Source organism: Mollisia scopiformis, assembly GCF_001500285.1.
Source record: "Mollisia scopiformis unplaced genomic scaffold LY89scaffold_11, whole genome shotgun sequence".
Taxonomy (NCBI): domain Eukaryota; kingdom Fungi; phylum Ascomycota; class Leotiomycetes; order Helotiales; family Mollisiaceae; genus Mollisia; species Mollisia scopiformis.
This window is the reverse complement of record NW_017263591.1, coordinates 733881-753853: the sequence shown is the minus strand read 5'-3', so window position 1 is coordinate 753853 and position 19973 is coordinate 733881. Positions and strand designations below refer to the sequence as shown.

Here is a 19973-nt window from a genome sequence, read left to right as displayed (position 1 = left end):
TGCGCTTTTCGAATACATGTTGATGAATTCAAACCATAATTTCACTGAGATATAGATCATAAATTTCCTATCCAGAGCATGCCAAAACTCTAGAAAGATCGCATTTGTGTGGAACAAATCGGTCTAGCATCGTCGGCAGCAGCCACGAACTTCATCAAAGCACCATATCCCTCCCACTAACTGCCTCCGCAAAACCATCGGCAAGATACCCTCCACTCCAGCCCATCTTATGGGCTCCATCAACACCCTTCATCCACCCAGTTCTCTGGCAATCCCTAACCCACATCCCCATCCCTTCCTCCTGCCACATCTTCCCAAACTTATCCGTAACATCACTCAACGCCATGGTAACCCACACCGGCTGAACTTGCCATACAACACCCAGTTTCGCAAGATCCTTGTGCAGATTCTTGATCTGCTCTTCACTGAAACCTGCTTTGGAGAAGTCGTACCCTCCAACATAGCCGAAACCGAAGAGGCGATTGGGAAACTTAGCATTCGTAGCCTCGTGGAACGTAACGAGGTCTGGCCAGGTGGGAGCGTCGATTCGAGCCCACGTCACGTCTCCGAGTTGTGCAACAGCGCTGGCTCGTTCGATTACTGTTTGAATTGTGGGCTTCCACATATATTGACCTTTTGTACTGCGAGGGAGTTCCCAGTCCCATAGTACGTCTTGTCCTAGAATCTGTTTTGCGATCTTTCTTCGTTCTGTCATGGGCGTGACTTCTTGTTCTGACAGCTTGGAAGAGTAGGTTTTGTACTGCTCTTCTGCTGCGAGGGCTTTCACGGCTTCGTCGAAGGTCATGAGACCCGCGGATTCTTTCCAGGTCTTGCGGATGGACTGGTACTCTGGAGTTGTGGTTGAAATAGATATCGCTGAGGCGAGTGATGGGACGTCTTTGGTGGCTCCTAGGATGTAAGGATGGTCTCGAGGATCGATAACTGAGGAGATGAACTACAGGTTGCGGTGTCGCAGCGACACATCAGCATTGTTGTTGCTCTGAAAATTGACTTGTCAGTCTTTTGTCTTAACATTTCGAAGTAATCTCTCAAGAAAAGGAACGCACCCCATGATGTCAAATTGCATTCTAACAGCGGTCAACCTCGAGACGTACTCGCTGGTGGGTACCGCCGTTCTTCCCATTCCCATCGAAAAACGCTTCATACCAATAGCAAGATCATCCATATGAATCATCGCTACACCAGCTTCAACAAAAGCTTTCGTCATCTTCACAATCGATGTCAGACCACCGAACCCCATGTCTGCGTCTGCAATGATTGGTGCGAGGTAATCCCAATTTTCGAGCTCACTACGTTTGGATTCAGGGGTAGACATACGAAGTTTGGGAATTTGAAATTAGCTTCGGCCGCAGTGTTCTGAGAGCAAAATGATCATAAACGAATGGACCTTACTGTCTTTGACGCTGGTCATGCCACATCTGTGAGCGGAAAATCTTGTCGACTGCTTTAGGCACAGTATCCCAAGGATAGTCTGCTGCGTCGCGACCTGGTGTTGAAACCTCAGAGACACCACAAAGAGATCCAGAAACATACACTGTCTGAAAAGACGTCTCGTTAGTTTATCTTGACTCTCATTATATCACGAGCAGAGGAAATGACCTGTTGATGCTTTGCCATTTGGGAAACTTGGATTGGATCCGTGGCACCGTAAGTAAGTTCACAAGTCCCATCCTTGCGATGTTCATTCAGTTGGGCCCAAAGTTTGTCTGCCATAGTACTGGATGCATATGTTTGTGGGATAGAATTTCTAAGCCCTGCAATTGTTCGGGCAGAGTATGGGCTATAAGTGTTGTGTCAGAAATACGCTTTTCAAATTTGAGATCAAGACGACTTACCGCACAAGGTGAGCTTGACGAGGACATTTCCATGCAGCCTCAATAGACTCGACCTCAGCATTGAATGTTGCTTGCTCGGTAGCAAGATCAGTTTGAATAGCTGGCATGATGGCAATTTTCCGGACTGAAGTCGTCTGAACCTTGCGACTGAAATTAGAATCGAAGACTTAATACGCGAACGCACTTGAGAGGTAGGTATCCTGTTGTAATGAGCGTCTAGTCTTGCTAATATCAAATTGAAGCACGCTTCGCAATAGATTGCTTGTCAGACCTTGTATTAAAAACAAAGGTGGGATCCCCGCATGAGTGGTGGGTCGAAGGCGGACTTGGATAACGAAGTCCGCCATGGTAAGCCGAATGTGGAGTATACGTAAGCGCACCCCAGCTTCTATGCCCCAACATGGATTGGAAAGCTAGGGTAGATGGAGTGCGTTTTTCGAGCTTGTCAAATTGCTCTTTGCCATCATTTGGGCCAGATTCAACTCCCGACCCCGCCTTTCACTAGTCAACAGCGCCACTCATCTCTTCGATTAACTTCAACACTCGACGATGAGCTCTACCTTTCTTTAGCTCACCAATGAGCTGATATAGCTCGTTGTGGAATTGCCAGCTACAATCATACGACCTGCGGCCTTTCCTTACCACGGCATCGTTGAGCAAGTCAAACGCAGCTTTGAAATGTTTGGCACTTTCCCATCTCAATGCAAATTCTGCGAGTGTAGCAGAACATGCAAGGAGCGCTACATCAACATCGGGTGATCCGTAGACTTCGTGGGCGAGATGATATGGTGCTGCCCAGAAGCAGTATAGAAGTGAAATTCCAGCTTGGAACTGATGGACAAGCTAGATCAATTGTCAGACAGAACAACCATTTTTATGATCTGGTAGTTACTTACAGCTGTCCAGGTGTAGCATGACTTCTGATCTGGGATCTGTATGAACCTGAAGTTTCTCAAGACCTCACTGCTAGCAGAAACAACGTGACATAAAGCATCCCCATTGGCAGCAAGGTTCATATTTGGGAAAAGTGCCAAGACATTGTAAAAATAAAGGTTACTGAGCCACTGAGTTGAACAGGAGGACATGGGATCTTGAACATGTGCCAGTTCTGCTTTCCATTGATCGAGTTCAAGTCTCAATTCTGAGTTCCAGAGATTTGTGACTTCTTTGTTTTGACACAGGGCATGATACTCGAGTCGTTCTACTGTTGAGTGGATCTTTGACTGGATTTGACGTAGATGGAATCGATGGTCACTTTCGGCAACTCCAGTCATTGTTTCGGGGCTGGAGTCAGCCGCGTCTTGAAAGACAATATTGTCACCTCTTGAATGCAAGAGCGACTTCAAGTGAGGCGCAATCAGCCAAACTTTCAATGACATCTTGAATTGGCATTACTCACCTCAGTATCAATTAGTTCATCTGCAACAAATACCGGTCTGTCGAAAGCCATGGCAATCAAACTATCTAGTCCATAGCAGACTCTCATCACTTGGCGTCGAACCATATTCTCGCAGCGGTCATCTTGGATGCTCACTTGGTCTCTTCGAACTCCCTTTCTGACTTTATCGTGATATAGACCAGAAAGGGCACAATACATCATGGCGTTCGATGCATAATCATCGATGTTGTCTGCAGATTCGCTGTGCATCGCGTGTATAGTAAGGAGCAGTGAAGACTGAGTGTGTAGTATTGGCGAGGGTTGACTCAGTGCTTGTGGCAACGACTTCTTCGCTCGTTCATGGAAGGACTAAGAAGCAACTTCAGTTAGAGAGAATTCATGGTACGCCCCAGGGTTTTCTTACCTTCGATCTATCGATATGTTGCGAGCCTTTTTCAAACTTCTGTGCAACCAGAGCACCCACAGATCGCACCATGTCTACAAAGAATCCTCGCCAATCTTCTGCACCTGGAAGAAGCATTTCATCCCCATAATGCTCTGCCCACTCCTTCCAACGACTCTCTTGCAGGAACGGCCATGATGATTGGACATTTGTGAAGTACAGCCTTTCATAGAACCGAGAGAGACTTCGTGTGGTCTCTGCATTCGACAATTGTGTCGATACTTGCGCTCCAAATCCAAAGCAAGAACCAAACCCAAGTTCGAAGGGAGATAGATATCCCAGGCTGTTTGAATCTTCACCTGGAAGACTCAAACCATAATCGTTGCCCAGGTGCTGAGTACTATCGTCGCTACTGGAAAGACCCGTTTGATTGGCACGAACAAGTGACCCCGACAAGCTGGTATATGGGAGACAGGCTGAATGTAGAGGACTTTGATCTCCACCTCGTCTTAATCCTGATAGAATGGGACTTCTCTGCATCGACAAGTGGTCCTTGACAACTTCTGGATTGGATATGCACGCTACTTCTTCTAGCTCGGCAACATACTGTTCTAGGCATGCAATGTGACTTTCAAGTGACTTGATGTAGCTAAAAAGTGTTAGTCCTTGGTTGGACAATGTGCGGATCTCACTCACTTAGCTGGTGAATCGACTGGTGTCCTTACTGGACTCGATGGAACACATTCTATCACACCTGTCAGATCATGGGTGCTTCTCCTAGTTATGTGCCCATACCGGATCTCGTCCTCCTGCATTCCCCGCAAATCGGTTTCTCATGATCGCACTAGATCCTATATTAGATCCGGATTGATCAGGGTCTATACAATTCCTTGCTAGTACCTTCTTCTTGCGCCTTCTGCATCTTTTGCATGCAATCTTTCTCGGGTATTCCTGCCCTTCCAGCATTCTCCACTGTTGATTGACTTCGCTTGATAGATCTTTGAGATGCTCACATCATTGAAGCAACGATATTGCTAAGGCACACGTACCAGAAGCCTCCTCCCAAATCTATGTCTATCACAGAACTACGTTCACTTGACGGTGTTGCGAAGAAGTCGTGGTGGGGAAGGAACAATGATAAGAGACAACCCCACCTTTGGCAGGAGACCCAAGTATTTCTTGACTTTAGCATGCAAATACACTTCAAGGCAAAACAATGTTGGTAAGATATCACCTACTTTTACTATCTTACCAATTTTGATACACATACAGGAAGGTAAGGGAAGACTAAGAGTTACATTGTGGTCTGTCAGCAAGCCTCGGTCACGCGAACGCGGAAAACTCACGCCCACCAAGGAGTCTCAATTGTTATCTTGTAATAAGGATGATCATTAAATTTCATATACAACATAGCATATGGCCTATTTTCGTATCAAGTATCCATTTCAAAGCAGAAACAGCCAACTGATCGCTGATTTTCTCCTCGGCTTCGCCCTCTGAATAGAGGCCAACAGAAAGGAAACACTGACTAGAATTTTTCCTTTGTTTTGTTGAGAAACAAATTGAAAGAGCGAAAGGCGACGCCGGATCGAGCAGCGATCTTAAAATAGAAACTCTTTCAGGTCAAGATGTCTTAAACTCCTTTCGTCATCTGTGAAATCCCATGAAGTATCTGACAGTGGCTCGAGATTCAATATATAACATTATCTCCAATAAATCATGGCAGATCAAAACGCACGATGGCTTCTTAGCTCCGCCAATTGGAAAACGGCCCCTCCAAATGGATTCAAAGGTAAGAAGATCCTGGGCACAGGCTCATACGGCATAGCAGGACTCTGGTCATACGAAGGTCCAGCCGATCAAGCACCACCTGTTCAACATGTCGTCGTGAAACAATGCTCGAAATCAGAATACAGCCTAATCGGCACCGATCCCTACATCGAAGGCAAGCTTCTTGAAATTCTGTCAAAGATACAATCCAAACATATACTGAGAATGTATGGATCTTTAGTGAGAGCCATCGGGAGTGATGGGCAGGAGGATATAAGGTTGTTTCTGGAGTATTGTCCAGGGGGTGATCTGAGCTGTCTGCTGGAGAGCGGACATGACAAGATTGAAGCACCAAGGAAAGCACTGTTGGAAATTGATATCTGGGCCATGTTCTACTGTCTTGCTCTGGGAGTAGCAGCCATTGCGCGAGGAACTGAAGATGAAAATGCACCCGCGTGGAATTCAAACACGGAAATCACACATTATGATATCAAAGTTGACAACATATTCCTAGGTTACAGAGATGAAGATCATCCCCGGTATCCCATACTGAAGATCGCAGACTTTAGTACTGCTGTAGAGGAGCCTCGAGTATCATTGCAGAACGACAAAACTGGCTATGCTCGAGTAATAGCTGGTGATCTCTCTATTCGTCCTCCAGAGGCTGATCCAGAGAGCGCACCACTAAAGAACCCTCGCAAAGGGACAACATCAAACATTTACCAGATAGGCTGCATTGTCCATTGTCTCATCACATTGACAACGAAAGATTTCAGATCTAAGAAAGGTGGGCTCAAGGGTATGCTCAACAGTCTTAAGCGAGGTGGAGAAACACAAGGAGCAGATCTCGACAAGAGAGAGTTCAAGAATTTATACTCGAAGACGTTGAGGGAGTTGGTCATGAGATGCATGATGCGAGAACCCTTGCAGAGACCAGGTGCTTTGAAGCTACAGATAGAGGTAAGGAAGGGATTCGAGGCCGCGACTGCTGCTGCAAAGAAGAGTAATGTGTTCAAGGATGGAGGATTGACGAGTATTCCTATGGTTGGAACAGCTTGGCCTGAGCCCCCAACTTTGATGAAAACCATCTGATAGTGCGAGGAAAGCAAGAACGAATATAGAAATCGGAACATTATCAGCGAGCTGTATATTAGGAGAAAATATAAAAAGAAGAAAACTTTTGTATTACACTATCCCGAGTTCTAACAAATTCCCCAGACGCCTAACAATGAGGCGTCTGGGGAACAATGAAACCATTCAAACATATGCGATAGAGGCCAGAGGAAGTCCCCTTTATCCTCGCACATGTGAATTAAAAATTAAACGCTGGGAACCAACCCCTTCCACTTCTCGAGCGCCGCCTGATCCTCTCCACGCTTCGCAACAGCTGATCCTTACTCAGAGCCCCCTTCCAAAGGCATCTTCTTAACGGACTCAATGAACTTCTCAATGGCATCAGAGTCGTGGTGTGTGAGGGGACGAGTGCTAAGAGCTGTGTGATTTGAAGGAGCTGTATGATTGAAGAGATCTCTACGGTTGACAGCTCTGTCATTTAAAATCAATTCCCCAACTTTCTTCGCAACTTTCTTCACCTTCGCAGCAAAGTCTTTTATGACATCAGTAAACTTAGCTTCGCGATTATGCAACGCGTGAAGACGATGAGATGCGTTTGCGAAAGGACCTTGGGCAAGGTCCAATTTGTTGGCATAGACCTTAGCCGCATCCTCGACGCATTGCTTGAAAGGGTAGGTAGAATACTCGGGTTGGTGTTCTGTAAGGGAAGGCAATTCGTGGAGAACAAGAATGCGACAGTTAGCGAGATCGTCCACCAGATGGTCAGCTGCATCCTTGCGAAGCCCTCCCTTGTTGAAGATATCCTTCATCTGAGGTGGTCCCGGTAACAGTAGATCATCGAGTCTGAGCGAGCCCTGTTCGGCAGAGATCAAATCCCGGGAATAGTCATCTGTCACGTTTTTGACACATCCATCGAGGTCCAATTTGGGGGTTCCGGTGGAAGAATGGGATACAGTAGTGATGCATTCCTGAACACCGTTCGAGAAGCGCTTGGTGATGTCTTGCTTCCATTGATTGAGGCGCTGTCTTTCCTGGTCTTTGTATGCGTTCTGGTAGGGTTGGATCTCGGAATCACGCTTTGCGTGCTCTGAAAAATGCGCTATAGTGTTTGGTATGAAGATAGCTCCCAACTCGGCCATTGCTTTGCACGAGTCAACAAGTGCACTATAGCCGATTGTCGTGTTCGTACGTAGACACTCAAAAAAACAGCTGCTCAACCAGTGCCTCATTTGTTGAGTTCGAAGCATGATGATGGCCTCCACGGTGGTGTGTGACATTTGACTTGGGATACCAAGAACGGACAGAATGACGACCCTTGCCGACCCGAGTGTGGTTGAGTTGAGGTCTTCTATGTGGAAGAACATCTGCGAGAATGATTCTGCAAGCAAGGCGATCGTTGTGCTTTGCACCGATAGCAAATTTCGCCCGTGTCTCGTTGCTGGCTTTTGAAAGGTCCCAAGCACAATCAGCCAAGGCTTCGTTGTATGCAGTAGCATTCGTCATCAACTCGTGGATTGAAATGGCCTCATATTTCCTTGCTGAATCGTGTTCCTTGCCAGAGTGAGCTGTGTGATTGCTGAGCTGGGAGGAATTGATCGATTGGGTTGGATTTCGGATAGGACTTGCGGTTGTGGAGATTGCCACAGAGGACACCGCTGCGTAGTAACTGAAGAACTTCATATTGAGAGTAGGAAGATATGGCTATGTGAGAAAGTTGGAAATTGCGAGAAAGCCTGCAGGAACTTGCGAATATATATAGTATGTGAAATATTTAGTTCAAAAATCTGTGCGTGCTAGAATTAAAATCTTTCACTGCACTAGGCCTAAATGGAATGGGACTTCTGACTTCTAATTAGCACTTGCTACGTTTTCGTAAAATCGATTAAATAATACCATTCAGCCTTGCTGGATATGGGACGTCTTATGCACTAAGCTTGGCGCTTAGTGGATCCCTACCAGACTTCAAAAGGGGGATGGGATCATGACAGCTTGTTAGTGGCAACCCTAGCAACCACCAAAAAAGTTTTTCGCACAACGATGTCAGTGTATGATTTCATGGTATACATACATCATTGTACATCCAGTGGGCCCGTTGCGAAGCCGTCTATAGCAAGCCTTGCTTTTGCAAATCATAGTAAACCTTCTCTGGCATAACGTTGCCCTCCGCGTCCTCCATTTGCACCACGCTTCCGTCATCCTTCTTAGCCTTTGTCTTATCTCTTTGGATCTTATCCCAAAGCTTGACAGCGTCGGCAATATCTGTAATCTCCCGGAATAGTGTCGTGTTTGTGATACCAAGGCACTTCAAACCGTGGATGTGACGAGCCTCGTTGAAATGCTTATCGAAAGCTCTTCGGCCCATATAGACGTAATTACCACAAATTTCGCACTTGAATTCCACACCTAGTCCATGCAATTTGTAAAGCCAGAATGGAATCGGTTTCCCATCCCAAGCTAATGGAAGTTTCAGTGGGTTGTAGATCTTCTCGTCCTCGTCGGATTCGCTGTCAGAATCACCACGCTGTTGAGGAGCGGACGATGATTCGGCAAATAGGGCATCCAGTTCCATTTGGCGTTCGCGCTCCGTCATGCCTTGCTTTCGCTCGATGTTCACCTTGGTATCGCTCCTTTCTTGTGACATAGCGGCAGCCAGACGCTTGACTCGGTATTCTCGTTCGGCAATAGCTCGTTCCTTCAATCGTAGCGTACTCGACCCACGATGAGCAGCATTTGTATCCTCTCCACCCTCAGCCTGTCTTGCTGCTCTTGCCTCGGCTGCTCGAATGTGCTTCTTGCCGGTCAAATGCGCTTTGTAAACGTTATCATTTTTGAATTCTTTTTCACAATCGGCGCACCAGATACCATCACCACTAGCACCATTAGATGAAGCAGTGGTCTCTAGCTTCCAGGCAGGAATATCGTTGTCATTCCACGCTTTCTCAAAATCCTCGTCAAAGCTCGTGAATAATGTTTCTAGATCTTCGAGGGGCCTCGTACGTCGCATGAAACTCTCGAGGTAGTTTGCTAGTTGGCCCACGTAAGTGAAGTACTGGTCCGTCATCTTGTCTGGTCTCTTGACAGAGCATTGCGGTGGAGTGAAGATGTCGAAGGCATCGAGGTATTGTAGATAAGTGAGTCGCTTGATGCTGGGAAGATTGAGGTAGAGCTCATGAATGGTTGTAAGGTCCAGGAATCTGCCAAAGGCTTCCTCGCCTGTGAATAGATTATCAATTTCGTAAACAGGCGTTTCTCCTTCCCCGAGCGTCTTCTTCTTGTATGCTCTCTCGAGGTTTTCTACGGGTTCATTTGGGTATCTCGAGTGGAACTGTTTGATGCCGACCAACTGCTTGTAGAACTCTTCCAATGGTTCGCCAGTCGATATCGCTTGAATCTCCTTCAATCGCGCGCCGTCTGCATCTTTATAGATCTCGAGTAATCGTTTTGACTGGTCCTGGATACGGTCGAGGAATCCAGCGATTTGATGGTCTCTATTCAGTCTTTCTCTGATCTGAAGCGACTGTCAGCGTATGTATATATCAGAAAGATGATCGCTGCGTACATGTCTTGGTTCCTCTGCAACTCGATCACTGATGCCCTGCTCGAGCCTCTCGAGATCCTCGTGGAGAAATCTCTGCTCCTCCAAAATCATACTTGCTTCGTCTTTGCACTTGGCACAATGGCGATGAAATGATGAAGAAGAGTCTGAACTTAACAATTCCGGGTGTTTGAAAGGCGACTGGCGAACAAGGCTGTAGTCGTGAATTGTTGTTGATGGATTTTGATGAGGCTCTTCGTCAAACTTTTGCGCTGTCCAATCAATTTGAGCTTCCCCAGACGACGCCAAAAATTCAGAGCGCTTCGTCTCATTCCACTCGAAAGCACAACGACAAAATACGATCAACACAACTTCAGTACCACCAATACCTATCCAATCGCAATCATGGCAGAAGGCATCGATAGAAAGGCAGATGAGCGCATGGAGTTTACCACCTCCAAGGACGTGACCATCGCACCGACCTTTCAGGACATGCATTTGAAGGGTAGGAGAATTCTATAGCCTTGTCGAACCATACTGACAGAGAGCAGAAAACCTTCTCCGTGGTATCTATGCATACGGTTACGAATCTCCTTCCGCAGTCCAATCTCGTGCGATCGTACAAATCTGCAAGGGTCGCGACACAATCGCCCAGGCGCAATCTGGTACTGGTAAAACAGCCACTTTCTCCATCAGCATGCTCCAGGTCATCGATACGGCAGTGCGCGAAACCCAGGCCCTCGTTCTCTCGCCTACTCGCGAACTGGCGACTCAAATTCAATCAGTGGTTATGGCATTGGGCGACTACATGAATGTACAATGTCATGCCTGTATCGGAGGCACCAATGTTGGCGAAGACATTCGCAAGCTCGATTATGGCCAGCACATTGTCTCCGGAACACCAGGTCGTGTTGCAGATATGATTCGTCGTCGGAATCTTCGTACACGCCACATCAAGATGCTGGTTCTTGACGAGGCTGACGAGTTGTTGAACCGCGGTTTCAGGGAGCAGATCTACGATGTCTACAGATACCTCCCTCCTGCCACTCAGGTCGTCGTTGTTTCCGCTACTCTTCCATACGATGTCCTCGAAATGACTACGAAGTTTATGACCGACCCAGTCCGTATTCTAGTCAAACGCGATGAATTGACGCTGGAAGGTCTTAAACAATACTTTATCGCTGTCGAGAAGGAGGAATGGAAATTTGATACTCTTTGCGATCTCTACGATACTCTTACTATCACACAAGCTGTCATCTTCTGCAACACCCGGAGAAAGGTCGATTGGCTCACAGACAAGATGCGTGAGGCCAACTTCACAGTTTCGTCTATGCATGGAGAGATGCCACAGAAGGAGAGAGACAGCATTATGCAAGACTTCCGTCAAGGCAATTCGAGAGTGCTGATCTCTACTGATGTCTGGGCCCGTGGAATCGACGTTCAGCAGGTTTCACTTGTCATCAACTATGACTTACCAAGCAATCGTGAGAATTATATTCACCGTATTGGTCGAAGTGGTCGATTTGGACGCAAGGGTGTTGCTATCAATTTCGTGACCAGCGAAGATGTCAGGATTTTGAGAGATATTGAGTGTAAGCATCCACCAGCGGTCAACGTGAAAATGCTAATGATTACAAGTGTACTACTCAACTCAAATCGATGAAATGCCAATGAATGTTGCGGATCTCTTGGCATAGGATATCAGTGGAGAGGAAAAGAAGCCGAATGCTAAGATTGAGGTACTCGGTGCATTGCGCACGTCAGGAAAATGGTTACGTGGGAGGAAAGGGCAATATGCACAAAAGTGAACCCCCTCCCCATTCCAATTTCGTTGGAAAGTGCTAACATATCATTCATAAGTTGTGGAATTGAACTAGAGACTGAATTTTGCTCTGCTATCTCATGGTGGATCAGCAGGGTGCATCTCCTATGAGTTTGCAAATTAGTACCAGGAAATGAATTCTTGCCTTCTCTGAGCTCCCTGCCTTCGCCATTCTTCCGTTCTGTTGTTCGTACCTAGCAAGTGAAATGAAGCATGTGACCTGAATTCCGGCATCAATGAAGCATGCTTTTTAATTCCCCAACCTGTTCATGGTTTTGCCTTCAGCGAAACACTCATCTTGTCAATAGCAGCCACTGAGTAGCTCGGCATGCGTGTGAACGGTGCAGCCATACACTATGTGAACTTGACGAGGGAATGTTCAATACTGCTGTTCGGTAGCATAAGCGAGACGAGAAAGTTCAAACGTCTGGCATGCAACCCACTCCACGATACGCACATCTTTGAGTCTGCTCCAATCGAAGTCACTGTTTCAATACTCAAGTGCCTTGGCGAGTTCCCTCAACTCCTCTCTTTACATCACCATGCAAACGCTTGTATTCAGCATAGACATCAAAATCTGACTCCATCATCTAGGAGGTTAGTAATCGTGACATTACCTGTTTTGAAGGTGTTTTAGTGGCTGTGAGTACATTCATCTATAATATATCCTTACGCTCATTCACAACCCCAGGTCCGCGCTATCAAAATCGTCCAAGGCTGTTTTGTGAGGGGGGGAGGGGTCCCGCTATGTCACAGAGCTTTGAATAGGGGCAAAGATCCGCGTTCGAGTAAGAAGATTGGCATGACCTGATGAAAAGGGGAGGGGACTTGGTTTTGGGTGTCTGCCTTACAGGCACCTCCTTTATGAATGACGATAGTGATTACAGTCCGTATGTGGAGCGTAATCGCTATACAGCCTGTTCTCATTAATGCTGCAACTTTTGAAATAAGAACCTATGATTAGATGAAGCTGCTCGGGACATTTCCTATTGTAATAATTTGTGGGTTTGTTGCACTTTTAAATGGGTTTAGAGTGGGTTTATAAACCTAACGAAAATCGATTTATTGTGTTTGATCTCTAAATACGGCATGAAATACAAGAATTTAGCTAATTATTGTTTGAGGGTCCTTGTGAGGGTACTTATAAATGTACTCGTATATGTGGATTTTTGTAGCATTAATGGCAACACGCTGTAAGTACTTGCTCCGGGAGGAGGAACCGCGTCTTCTAGAGGATCTTTGATCGGGGTAGGCAAATGTTCTTCTCGTTCATGCTTGTGGCTTTAGGGCAATCGATAATAAATTGGGCGGGTTGGGGGTTCCGGGTTCCTTTAGATGAGGGGGGTTTTTTGGTTGAGAGGGTTGATGTGTGGATGGAGGATTATCAAATGGGTATTAATTTCTCGAAAAGCTAGACTGGAATTCAAAATGATAATGCTCTAGAATATGTGAGACAATGTGAGCAGAACAAATTCTTCGAGATAGAAAAGACATCAAATTGTATTTCAACACGTTCTTACACCACTTAGCCCTCAAATCCTAGTTGACTAATGGGACGTGACATACTAATATTGTCTCATAAAGCCTGGGACAATATTATCTTATATTCTCATTCTTATGGTAATCACATTACAATCAGTGCAAACATTGGTTGAATATCATCGCATTTATTTCATCAATTGCGTCTAACGCCTGCCTGATTTTGGGTATTTCCGCTATGCTACAATTCAATTCGATTCTCCATTTTGCGATCTCTGAAATATGCACCATTATCCCCTATGAACGCCTCCCGTTGCCAAACCTTAAGTCTCAGCCGAAGTCGTAGCACCCGAAGTCGTAGCGCCCCTATCAGCACTCTTCTTTGCCGGCGAATCCAGATCCTCAAACTCGGTACGCGCAATATAGCAATTCTCCATCGCACAATTGAACGTAGTCTCGCCTGGTGGAAGGACGACAGCCAGATAGGTGTTAGTCGTGAACTTGATGACGAACATGCTGAAGGTCTGGAGCTTCATTTCCATGAGGACGAATTGCTCGGAGGATTTCGGGAGTCCGGTGTAGCGGGAGGTGGTCTGCTTGAAGTTCTTGATGATGTTGGAGAGACGCTCGAAGCGGTCGGTGGTGGGGTTTTGCTTGCCGATGGAAGAGGCCCAGGATGACACGACGAGGAAGGAGGAGCGTTCGAAGAGGAGGATTTCTTCGGCCATGATGATAGCGCCTAGTCTGCCTAGATGGGTCTCGATCTTATCTAGATTCGGAACCAGGTCGTGGATGATCTCAGCCCATGCCTTGTAGAGAGATTGGTCCCAGATAGAGGTAGCGAACGGGGTAGCTGCGAAGTTGTCAGATTTGGATTGGATGAGAGTGACGCGGTCGTTGTAGATATCTTCTCGTTGAGTGGGGACGACCAGGTCCATCTTATGAATCAGGATGTAGACGCTTGCACTAGGAGAGAATTGACTGAGGGCAGCGATGATCGAGCGGTACGTGAGGAGATCGCGGTCGAAGTCTCGAGACTCAATATCGAAGACGTAGATCAGGACGCCAACATTAGAGAAGACGTGAGCGCGCTGTTGCGAAAGGTAGTTCTCCATGAATGCATCCTGTCTGTGAGCTGTTAGCTGTATTCAAGCATATCAATCTCTTGTGCCAGATCGCAGTACATCAACAGCTTCACAGAACAAACAGCTGAAGCTCTCCCCGCCTTCAGCCCCACCAGAGCTCGAAAACAGAAATAAACTTGCCCTCCACAGTCCCAAAGATTGAGAGTCAAATTGCCCAAGAACTTGACATGGCTCAAATCCACATCAATCGTAGCTCCCAATCTCCTAGTATCCTTCGCAACGTAATTGCTAAAGATAATCGATCTCATAGAGCTCTTGCCCGAGCCCGACTTGCCCATCAGCAGCACCTTCTTCTTCTTTTGCTTGCGCGGCTCTGAGGCCGGCGACGCGACTGATTCTTCTTGGGGATCCATTGCGGGTGGAGGAGTTTGAGGTCGTGGTGGTTTTGGTTTGTAATTTCTAGGCGGATATGGATATGTTTTCCAACAGATTGGACAGCCCTCACAACTGTGGTCGGCGCAGTCGGCGTCGGCCATCGTTGATTCCGTTTGTGGCTCAATGAGGGAAAGCGTTGTGGCAGAAAGAGTCTGACCGCCGTTGACCGCCTTGAAGTGAAAAACGGATCAGAGGTTGTTCCGGCTCCGACACTCTAGCCCCGCCTGTCCTCAAGCTACGGTAAGCACAGTTTTAGGCCTGAGGCATCCGTACTCGCTACTGTAAATTTCCAGCAATCTGTGCCCTGAATGCGCTAGAGTTGGGGCCTGGAATGATTCGCTTAGGGGCTTACCATAGCCTAGAAAAGTTGTTTTGAAACACAGCTTAGGGGATAGCAGCACCGCTTCCCGCTGAGAATTTCACATGTCCATCCTTCCTAAGAACAAGAACCAGATCCCCAAACGCAAAATTGCCAAATGACAACACACAATATTGTTACAGAGTTCATGGGACAATATAAATAGACTGTTTCCCAAGGGTAATTGAAGAATTAAAGAATGAAGTCCCTTTTCTCTCGCAGAATTTACTTTTCTCACTTATATTGTTTTACAAACTTTAGAATAAGATTATACAATTGTCTATTCCTTATAGGAATCCGCTACGTTATCTTTCATGCTTTATGTTTTGTCAGATCTATCCTAAACTGCAGCCTCGAAAATATTTACATTAAGAAAAACGACAACCTCCCTCCCAATCTACCTCGCCAACCTTTCCTTATCCAAGAAAAAAAATCAAAACTCACAACCACCGACCGAAATCGATGGTTCCTCCAAACCAACAGCTAGTGCAAGTTTCAAAGAGGCTATTATAAGTCCATCTGGAAATCTGTCAACTAAGCTCACAATATATTAGATAACCTTGGGTTTTCCGGACTTAATATGGTAAGGGTTTTGTTTGTTTGATTTTATATACAGCTAAGGGCTGGAATGGAGTTAGGTGAGAGAGATAAACACTAGGAGTTAGGTTACGAAGGTGAGGTGAGGTTTGGAGGCAGATAGAGGTTAGTGGGATATGGAGAGGGATGTATATAGGTACTTGCTTAGGTAGAGGTGTATGTTGTTATGAGGACAGGTTTATTGTTATCGATTGTGTGTTTTCATATTAGTTGGTAGGATAGGTCTTTGCAGTCTCCAAGACCAATCGAAAATCTCCATGAATGCTCTACACGATGAGTTACCAGTGATCACTGATCGTGTGCACAACACAATATTTACAAAAGGTCAGACACAAGTGATAGAAAAGATCTCATACGAAGGGTATAACGCAAATTTATTAAACTACATAGCAAACACCCAATATCGATGCAACGCTAAGCCAAAGAACCATTTCCATTACCCTCATCCAACCCTGTTGAACAGCCTCCTCACCCCATCTTAGCCGTTCCATCAATGACCTGCGGCAACTTCTCCGTGAACAACGTCTTTCCCTTCACCATAACAATCATGAAACTCGGCAACTTCCAACTCCCCATATGTCCCGTCCCAGCCTTCCGTCCCACAGGAACAGCCAGCATATCACCTCCGACCTTGTACGGAAGAAGCGGCTGGCCCTTGATCGCCAGATCGATGTTCTTCGCCGCGTGGTCGGCTTGCTTGGTGGCGTTCACGATCTGCGCGCGTTGGATGGAGGATACGTCGCCCACGGCCCAGACATCGGTCGCTCCTTTGACGCTCAGATTGTTGTCGACGACTACGAAGCCGTTGGAGTTGAGGAGATCAGCGGGGACGTAGGAGGAGTTTGGTACGAGGCCGATGGTGGGGAGGTAGAGGTCTGTGGTGATCTTCTGGCCGGAGGAGAGGGTGAGTTCTGTGCGACCGTCTGGCATCTTGGCGTCGCCCACGACCTTTGTGCTGAGCGTGAGGTTGACGTTGACTTTCTTGAGAAGGTTGGTCGCGGTCTTGGAAACGGATGCTGGTGTGCCCTCGAGGACATGATCTCCACTGGCAATCAGAGTGATCTTCTTGGTCTTGCCGTATTCGAATCCAAGTTCACCAGATGTCTCCACACCAGTTGCTCCACTTCCGACCACAACGATTGAAGAAGCCTTCTTGACTTTGGCTTGGTAGTCGTGCAAGACATCGCGGGTCTCTTCGTATGTATCGCGACCTTTCCACGGTGCATCTGCCTTGGTGTGTGAGCCAGTCGCAAGGACTAGAATGTCATAGCTGAGGTTGTTGATGCCAGTAGCGCTCGAAACTGCAACCTTCTTGCCTGCGACATCGATGCTCTCTGCCTTGCCAAGAACAAACTCGAAATGATCTGCCTTGTATTGTTTGAATCCAGGTGCAATTGGTTGAAAGAGCTTCTCATCTGGGATTTGTCCTGGAATGATTGCTCGAACGGAAGCCAGATTCCAGTATACGTGCGTGTTGGGAGACACGATAATGACCTTCACATCGCCTGTTGATGCGTGTTGCTTCAACAACTTGTGTGCAAGGGTGAGACCAGCGAAGGAACCGCCGAGAATAACAATAGTCTTCATCTCGGAAGCTGGAAGGACAGGAGTAGGCTGAGGCTTCGGTGTCGAGGAGAGGAGTCGATATGCGACGTAGAGGGATGTTAGAGAAAGTGTTGCGTAGATTGCTGTCGAGTAGCTTGCAGGGATGGTGTTTGCGATGCTGTTGGCCATTTTGCGGTGAGGAATTGAGAGGAATATAAATGTATGAAGACGAGCTTTTATCTCCCTGCCCCGCGTCAAATCGAGATGGAGTTTGAGACATTCGACTCAGCAATTTCCTCATCTGCTTGATAATGCTGCACCCGGCAGTCTGGTCCAAGGAGTGAATTCTCTACCCGCAAAGAAAGCGAATGAGAGACGTTTACGCAGCGCGGAAAACGGACGCTTTGTCATCCCGTCTGCGCTCCGAGCGCTGGTTGGACGAGACTGCGCTTGGGAACCCATGGCTTCGTTCGCACTTGTCCAATCAACTAGCGGTCCGAGCTTTAGAGGCTTGACGGACCAAATAAACCCGGAGGAATTCAGAGAGCTGTCAGTGATTGCCGACGGACATTTGACGAATTCCTAATCCGGTTGTACGGGAAATCCGCCTAAAGCTGATTCATCGTCGATATGTCTGCCTCATATAAGACTCGTGATTCTTGATAAGCAGAGCGACAGCCTTGAATAAGCTGTTCGTGATGGCTCTAGCCAGGATGAGAGTGTCCAGATTCGGTGTCGAAGGATTCCAGCAGTCTGATCTCAGCCTGACGATCGGTTTTCAGATGAGAAGAAGGCTCTGGTCTGCCAGTTTCAAGCTGTCCTCCCAAGTCAGTTGTGCCCCTAATAGCTGTGTCTGCTGCCAGACTTTCTCCAGGAGAGGCAGAATTTTGCTTCGATGCTCCAGCGATGGGTCCAGCACCGGGCTGGTCTGGAACACATATCGAAAGAAAGCCTGGTCTTCTGGTACCGCAACGGATCCAATGATGTAGAGTGGAAAGATGATCGTATGCATCATTTCAGCAGGTACTTGTCCTCGAAGTACCATCATTGCTTCCGTTCTCAACATGTGGAATATCTCGGAGCTCGATACATATCCGTTGACCACGAGATCGAGGTAGAGTCCAGCTGCAAATGCAAACATCCTCGTGATGAATGTGTTACCGAAACACGTTGGAACTGTCTGGTTGAGGTTCAGCGTCCCAAGGCACATCTCCGTAAGCCCCCGTTGTATTTCGGCTCTGATATCGACGACCTGAGTCTCGTAATCAGTGATATTGGGGCACCCATGCTGAATCTTGTGCATTTTGAGTTCGTGAAGGGCCGAGATGCGGCCAATTTGGACGGCTACCCAATTATGACAGCCCATGATGTTTTCCAGTTTGATATGAGATGATGTTGAAAGGGCGTGGGAATGGTACTCAACAAGACTTGGTGAAGTGCCTGCTGTGATACTAGAGATAAGGTCAAGCCAAATAATGACTCCTCCCATGAACCGGAAAACAGCTTTTTGTTCGTTAGGTTCACATCCATGCCCATGCGCCTCTCCGTCGGGGTCCCAGATGGCTTCTCGTCCTCGAATCATGTCAAGCTCATCGAGTTGATCATAATAACCACGACTAAAAGTTGATGACGCTGCTTGGAGGTGGATTTTCCAAGTATCATGACCCGCAAATAGCTGTGATTAAGTTAGACAGGGGTCCTACTCTTGGGAGAACAACGAACTCACCTCGAAGTAAATAAGCTGTACAATACAAGCCATTAGCCCAAGGCTATTCTTAGGACAATTGAAATTTCCTATCAAATGATCGACGGCCTGAATAGTTTCTCGAAACTCTTTGAGACAGATAGCAAGATGCCTTTCTTGCTCCACTACGACTGCTGTGTTGCAAGGACCTCGACGTTGCTCTAACAGTACAGAGCCTCGGTGATACGAGGCGAGACCCAAGCAAGCGTGATAGAGTGGTTTGGTGCGTAGCAGTAAAGAGATGACCCAACCTCTACCGCCTTCAGCGACACTTGGCTTGTAGACGGGATACTGGAGCGGGAACACATTGTCAATGAAATGCATAAGCAGGACTGCTTCTTGGCTATTGATCGAAAAAGGCGACCAGGAAGAGACGGAAGCCCCCTCTGAGGCCTCGACAGAGGAGTTCTATCACAGATATTAGCAATAGAGGTACGTCTTACCAGAACTAGAAAAGTTACCGGGGAAGACCCATTCGCATGCTCACTAGTGTCACCTGAAGAGGACCCATTGACCGTGACTACAGTGCTCTCGGTACCCGGAGGAGACTCTGAGGTCGTCGGTAGCGGAGCGGTCGGTTTAGGCGCTAATTTTGGGGCCTCCTCTTTACGTTGGAATCGACTGAGTGCGACATTAAGCCTCCCCTTCCGTCTAGATGTATGTTTCACAATCTGTTTGATCTGATCGATCATCGCCTTCTCTTTTGCCCCACCGTCCATCCAGTCGGGCTTCGTGCCATAGCCGTAGCAGGTGATTTTGAGCTGCTCGCATGTCGTGCAAACGGGTTGTCGCTCGTCGCATTTTTTGCGGCGGAGTCGACAGGTCCAGCAGCCTTGCTTGGATCGAAGTGCTCCTCCACTCATGATGAGTTGTTGGTATCGAAATTGCTGTG

At 47.1% G+C, this 19973-nt stretch overlaps 9 protein-coding genes across 9 annotated transcripts; 2 read left to right on the top strand and 7 right to left on the bottom strand.

Moving 5' to 3' along the window:
• Positions 1-154: 154 nt before the first annotated feature.
• Positions 155-1963, bottom strand: LY89DRAFT_696922 (isocitrate lyase; the record flags this gene model as incomplete). The annotated part of the gene is made up of 6 exons (XM_018216868.1): positions 155-927; positions 960-1000; positions 1068-1310; positions 1414-1559; positions 1621-1801; positions 1857-1963. 6 exons carry the CDS (start codon positions 1961-1963, stop codon positions 155-157), a joined length of 1491 nt encoding a protein of 496 aa, XP_018071886.1.
• Positions 1964-2357: 394 nt separating this feature from the next.
• Positions 2358-4559, bottom strand: LY89DRAFT_733375 (uncharacterized protein; the record flags this gene model as incomplete). The annotated part of the gene is made up of 6 exons (XM_018219792.1): positions 2358-2699; positions 2753-3196; positions 3256-3603; positions 3659-4286; positions 4334-4382; positions 4538-4559. The coding sequence occupies 6 exons, from the start codon at positions 4557-4559 to the stop codon at positions 2358-2360; spliced, it is 1833 nt and encodes a 610-aa protein (XP_018071885.1).
• A 752-nt stretch (positions 4560-5311) lies between these two features.
• LY89DRAFT_781721 (kinase-like protein) lies at positions 5312-6499 on the top strand (the record flags this gene model as incomplete). The annotated part of the gene is made up of 1 exon (XM_018222510.1): positions 5312-6499. The coding sequence occupies exon 1, from the start codon at positions 5357-5359 to the stop codon at positions 6497-6499; it is 1143 nt and encodes a 380-aa protein (XP_018071884.1). The 5' UTR covers positions 5312-5356.
• A 302-nt stretch (positions 6500-6801) lies between these two features.
• Positions 6802-8287, bottom strand: LY89DRAFT_718211 (uncharacterized protein; the record flags this gene model as incomplete). The annotated part of the gene is made up of 2 exons (XM_018218401.1): positions 7773-8287; positions 6802-7645 (listed from the first exon to the last, which is right to left on the bottom strand). Exons 1-2 carry the CDS (start codon positions 8159-8161, stop codon positions 6802-6804), a joined length of 1233 nt encoding a protein of 410 aa, XP_018071883.1. The 5' UTR covers positions 8162-8287.
• A 148-nt stretch (positions 8288-8435) lies between these two features.
• LY89DRAFT_781718 (uncharacterized protein) lies at positions 8436-10252 on the bottom strand. The gene is made up of 2 exons (XM_018222509.1): positions 10041-10252; positions 8436-9989 (listed from the first exon to the last, which is right to left on the bottom strand). The coding sequence occupies exons 1-2, from the start codon at positions 10128-10130 to the stop codon at positions 8586-8588; spliced, it is 1494 nt and encodes a 497-aa protein (XP_018071882.1). The 5' UTR covers positions 10131-10252; the 3' UTR covers positions 8436-8585.
• A 100-nt stretch (positions 10253-10352) lies between these two features.
• LY89DRAFT_645064 (eukaryotic initiation factor 4A-12) lies at positions 10353-11993 on the top strand. Its single transcript, XM_018211860.1, has 3 exons — positions 10353-10521; positions 10568-11820; positions 11877-11993. Exons 1-2 carry the CDS (start codon positions 10422-10424, stop codon positions 11677-11679), a joined length of 1212 nt encoding a protein of 403 aa, XP_018071881.1. The 5' UTR covers positions 10353-10421; the 3' UTR covers positions 11680-11820; positions 11877-11993.
• Positions 11994-13487: 1494 nt separating this feature from the next.
• LY89DRAFT_684545 (uncharacterized protein) lies at positions 13488-14866 on the bottom strand. The gene is made up of 2 exons (XM_018214904.1): positions 14583-14866; positions 13488-14445 (listed from the first exon to the last, which is right to left on the bottom strand). Exons 1-2 carry the CDS (start codon positions 14813-14815, stop codon positions 13641-13643), a joined length of 1038 nt encoding a protein of 345 aa, XP_018071880.1. The 5' UTR covers positions 14816-14866; the 3' UTR covers positions 13488-13640.
• Positions 14867-15113: 247 nt separating this feature from the next.
• Positions 15114-17379, bottom strand: LY89DRAFT_696918 (FAD/NAD(P)-binding domain-containing protein; the record flags this gene model as incomplete). The annotated part of the gene is made up of 2 exons (XM_018216867.1): positions 15114-15176; positions 16330-17379. The coding sequence occupies 2 exons, from the start codon at positions 17377-17379 to the stop codon at positions 15114-15116; spliced, it is 1113 nt and encodes a 370-aa protein (XP_018071879.1).
• A 736-nt stretch (positions 17380-18115) lies between these two features.
• LY89DRAFT_668838 (uncharacterized protein) lies at positions 18116-19944 on the bottom strand (the record flags this gene model as incomplete). The annotated part of the gene is made up of 3 exons (XM_018213056.1): positions 18116-19012; positions 19064-19489; positions 19525-19944. 3 exons carry the CDS (start codon positions 19942-19944, stop codon positions 18116-18118), a joined length of 1743 nt encoding a protein of 580 aa, XP_018071878.1.
• Positions 19945-19973: the final 29 nt, after the last annotated feature.

Bases quoted from the DNA above. Each gene is read 5' to 3' on its own strand.
- LY89DRAFT_684545 (XM_018214904.1), bottom strand. From the start codon at position 14,815: ATGGATCCCCAAGAAGAATCAGTCGCGTCGCCGGCCTCAGAGCCGCGC. The intron at 14,446-14,582 runs GCAAGTTTATTT...AACAGCTCACAG, and splicing joins AATCTTTGGGACTGTGGAGG to ACAGGATGCATTCATGGAGA.
- LY89DRAFT_645064 (XM_018211860.1), top strand. From the start codon at position 10,422: ATGGCAGAAGGCATCGATAGAAAGGCAGATGAGCGCATGGAGTTTACC. The intron at 10,522-10,567 runs GTAGGAGAATTC...GACAGAGAGCAG, and splicing joins TCAGGACATGCATTTGAAGG to AAAACCTTCTCCGTGGTATC.
- LY89DRAFT_781718 (XM_018222509.1), bottom strand. From the start codon at position 10,130: ATGATTTTGGAGGAGCAGAGATTTCTCCACGAGGATCTCGAGAGGCTC. The intron at 9,990-10,040 runs GTACGCAGCGAT...CAGTCGCTTCAG, and splicing joins TTGCAGAGGAACCAAGACAT to ATCAGAGAAAGACTGAATAG.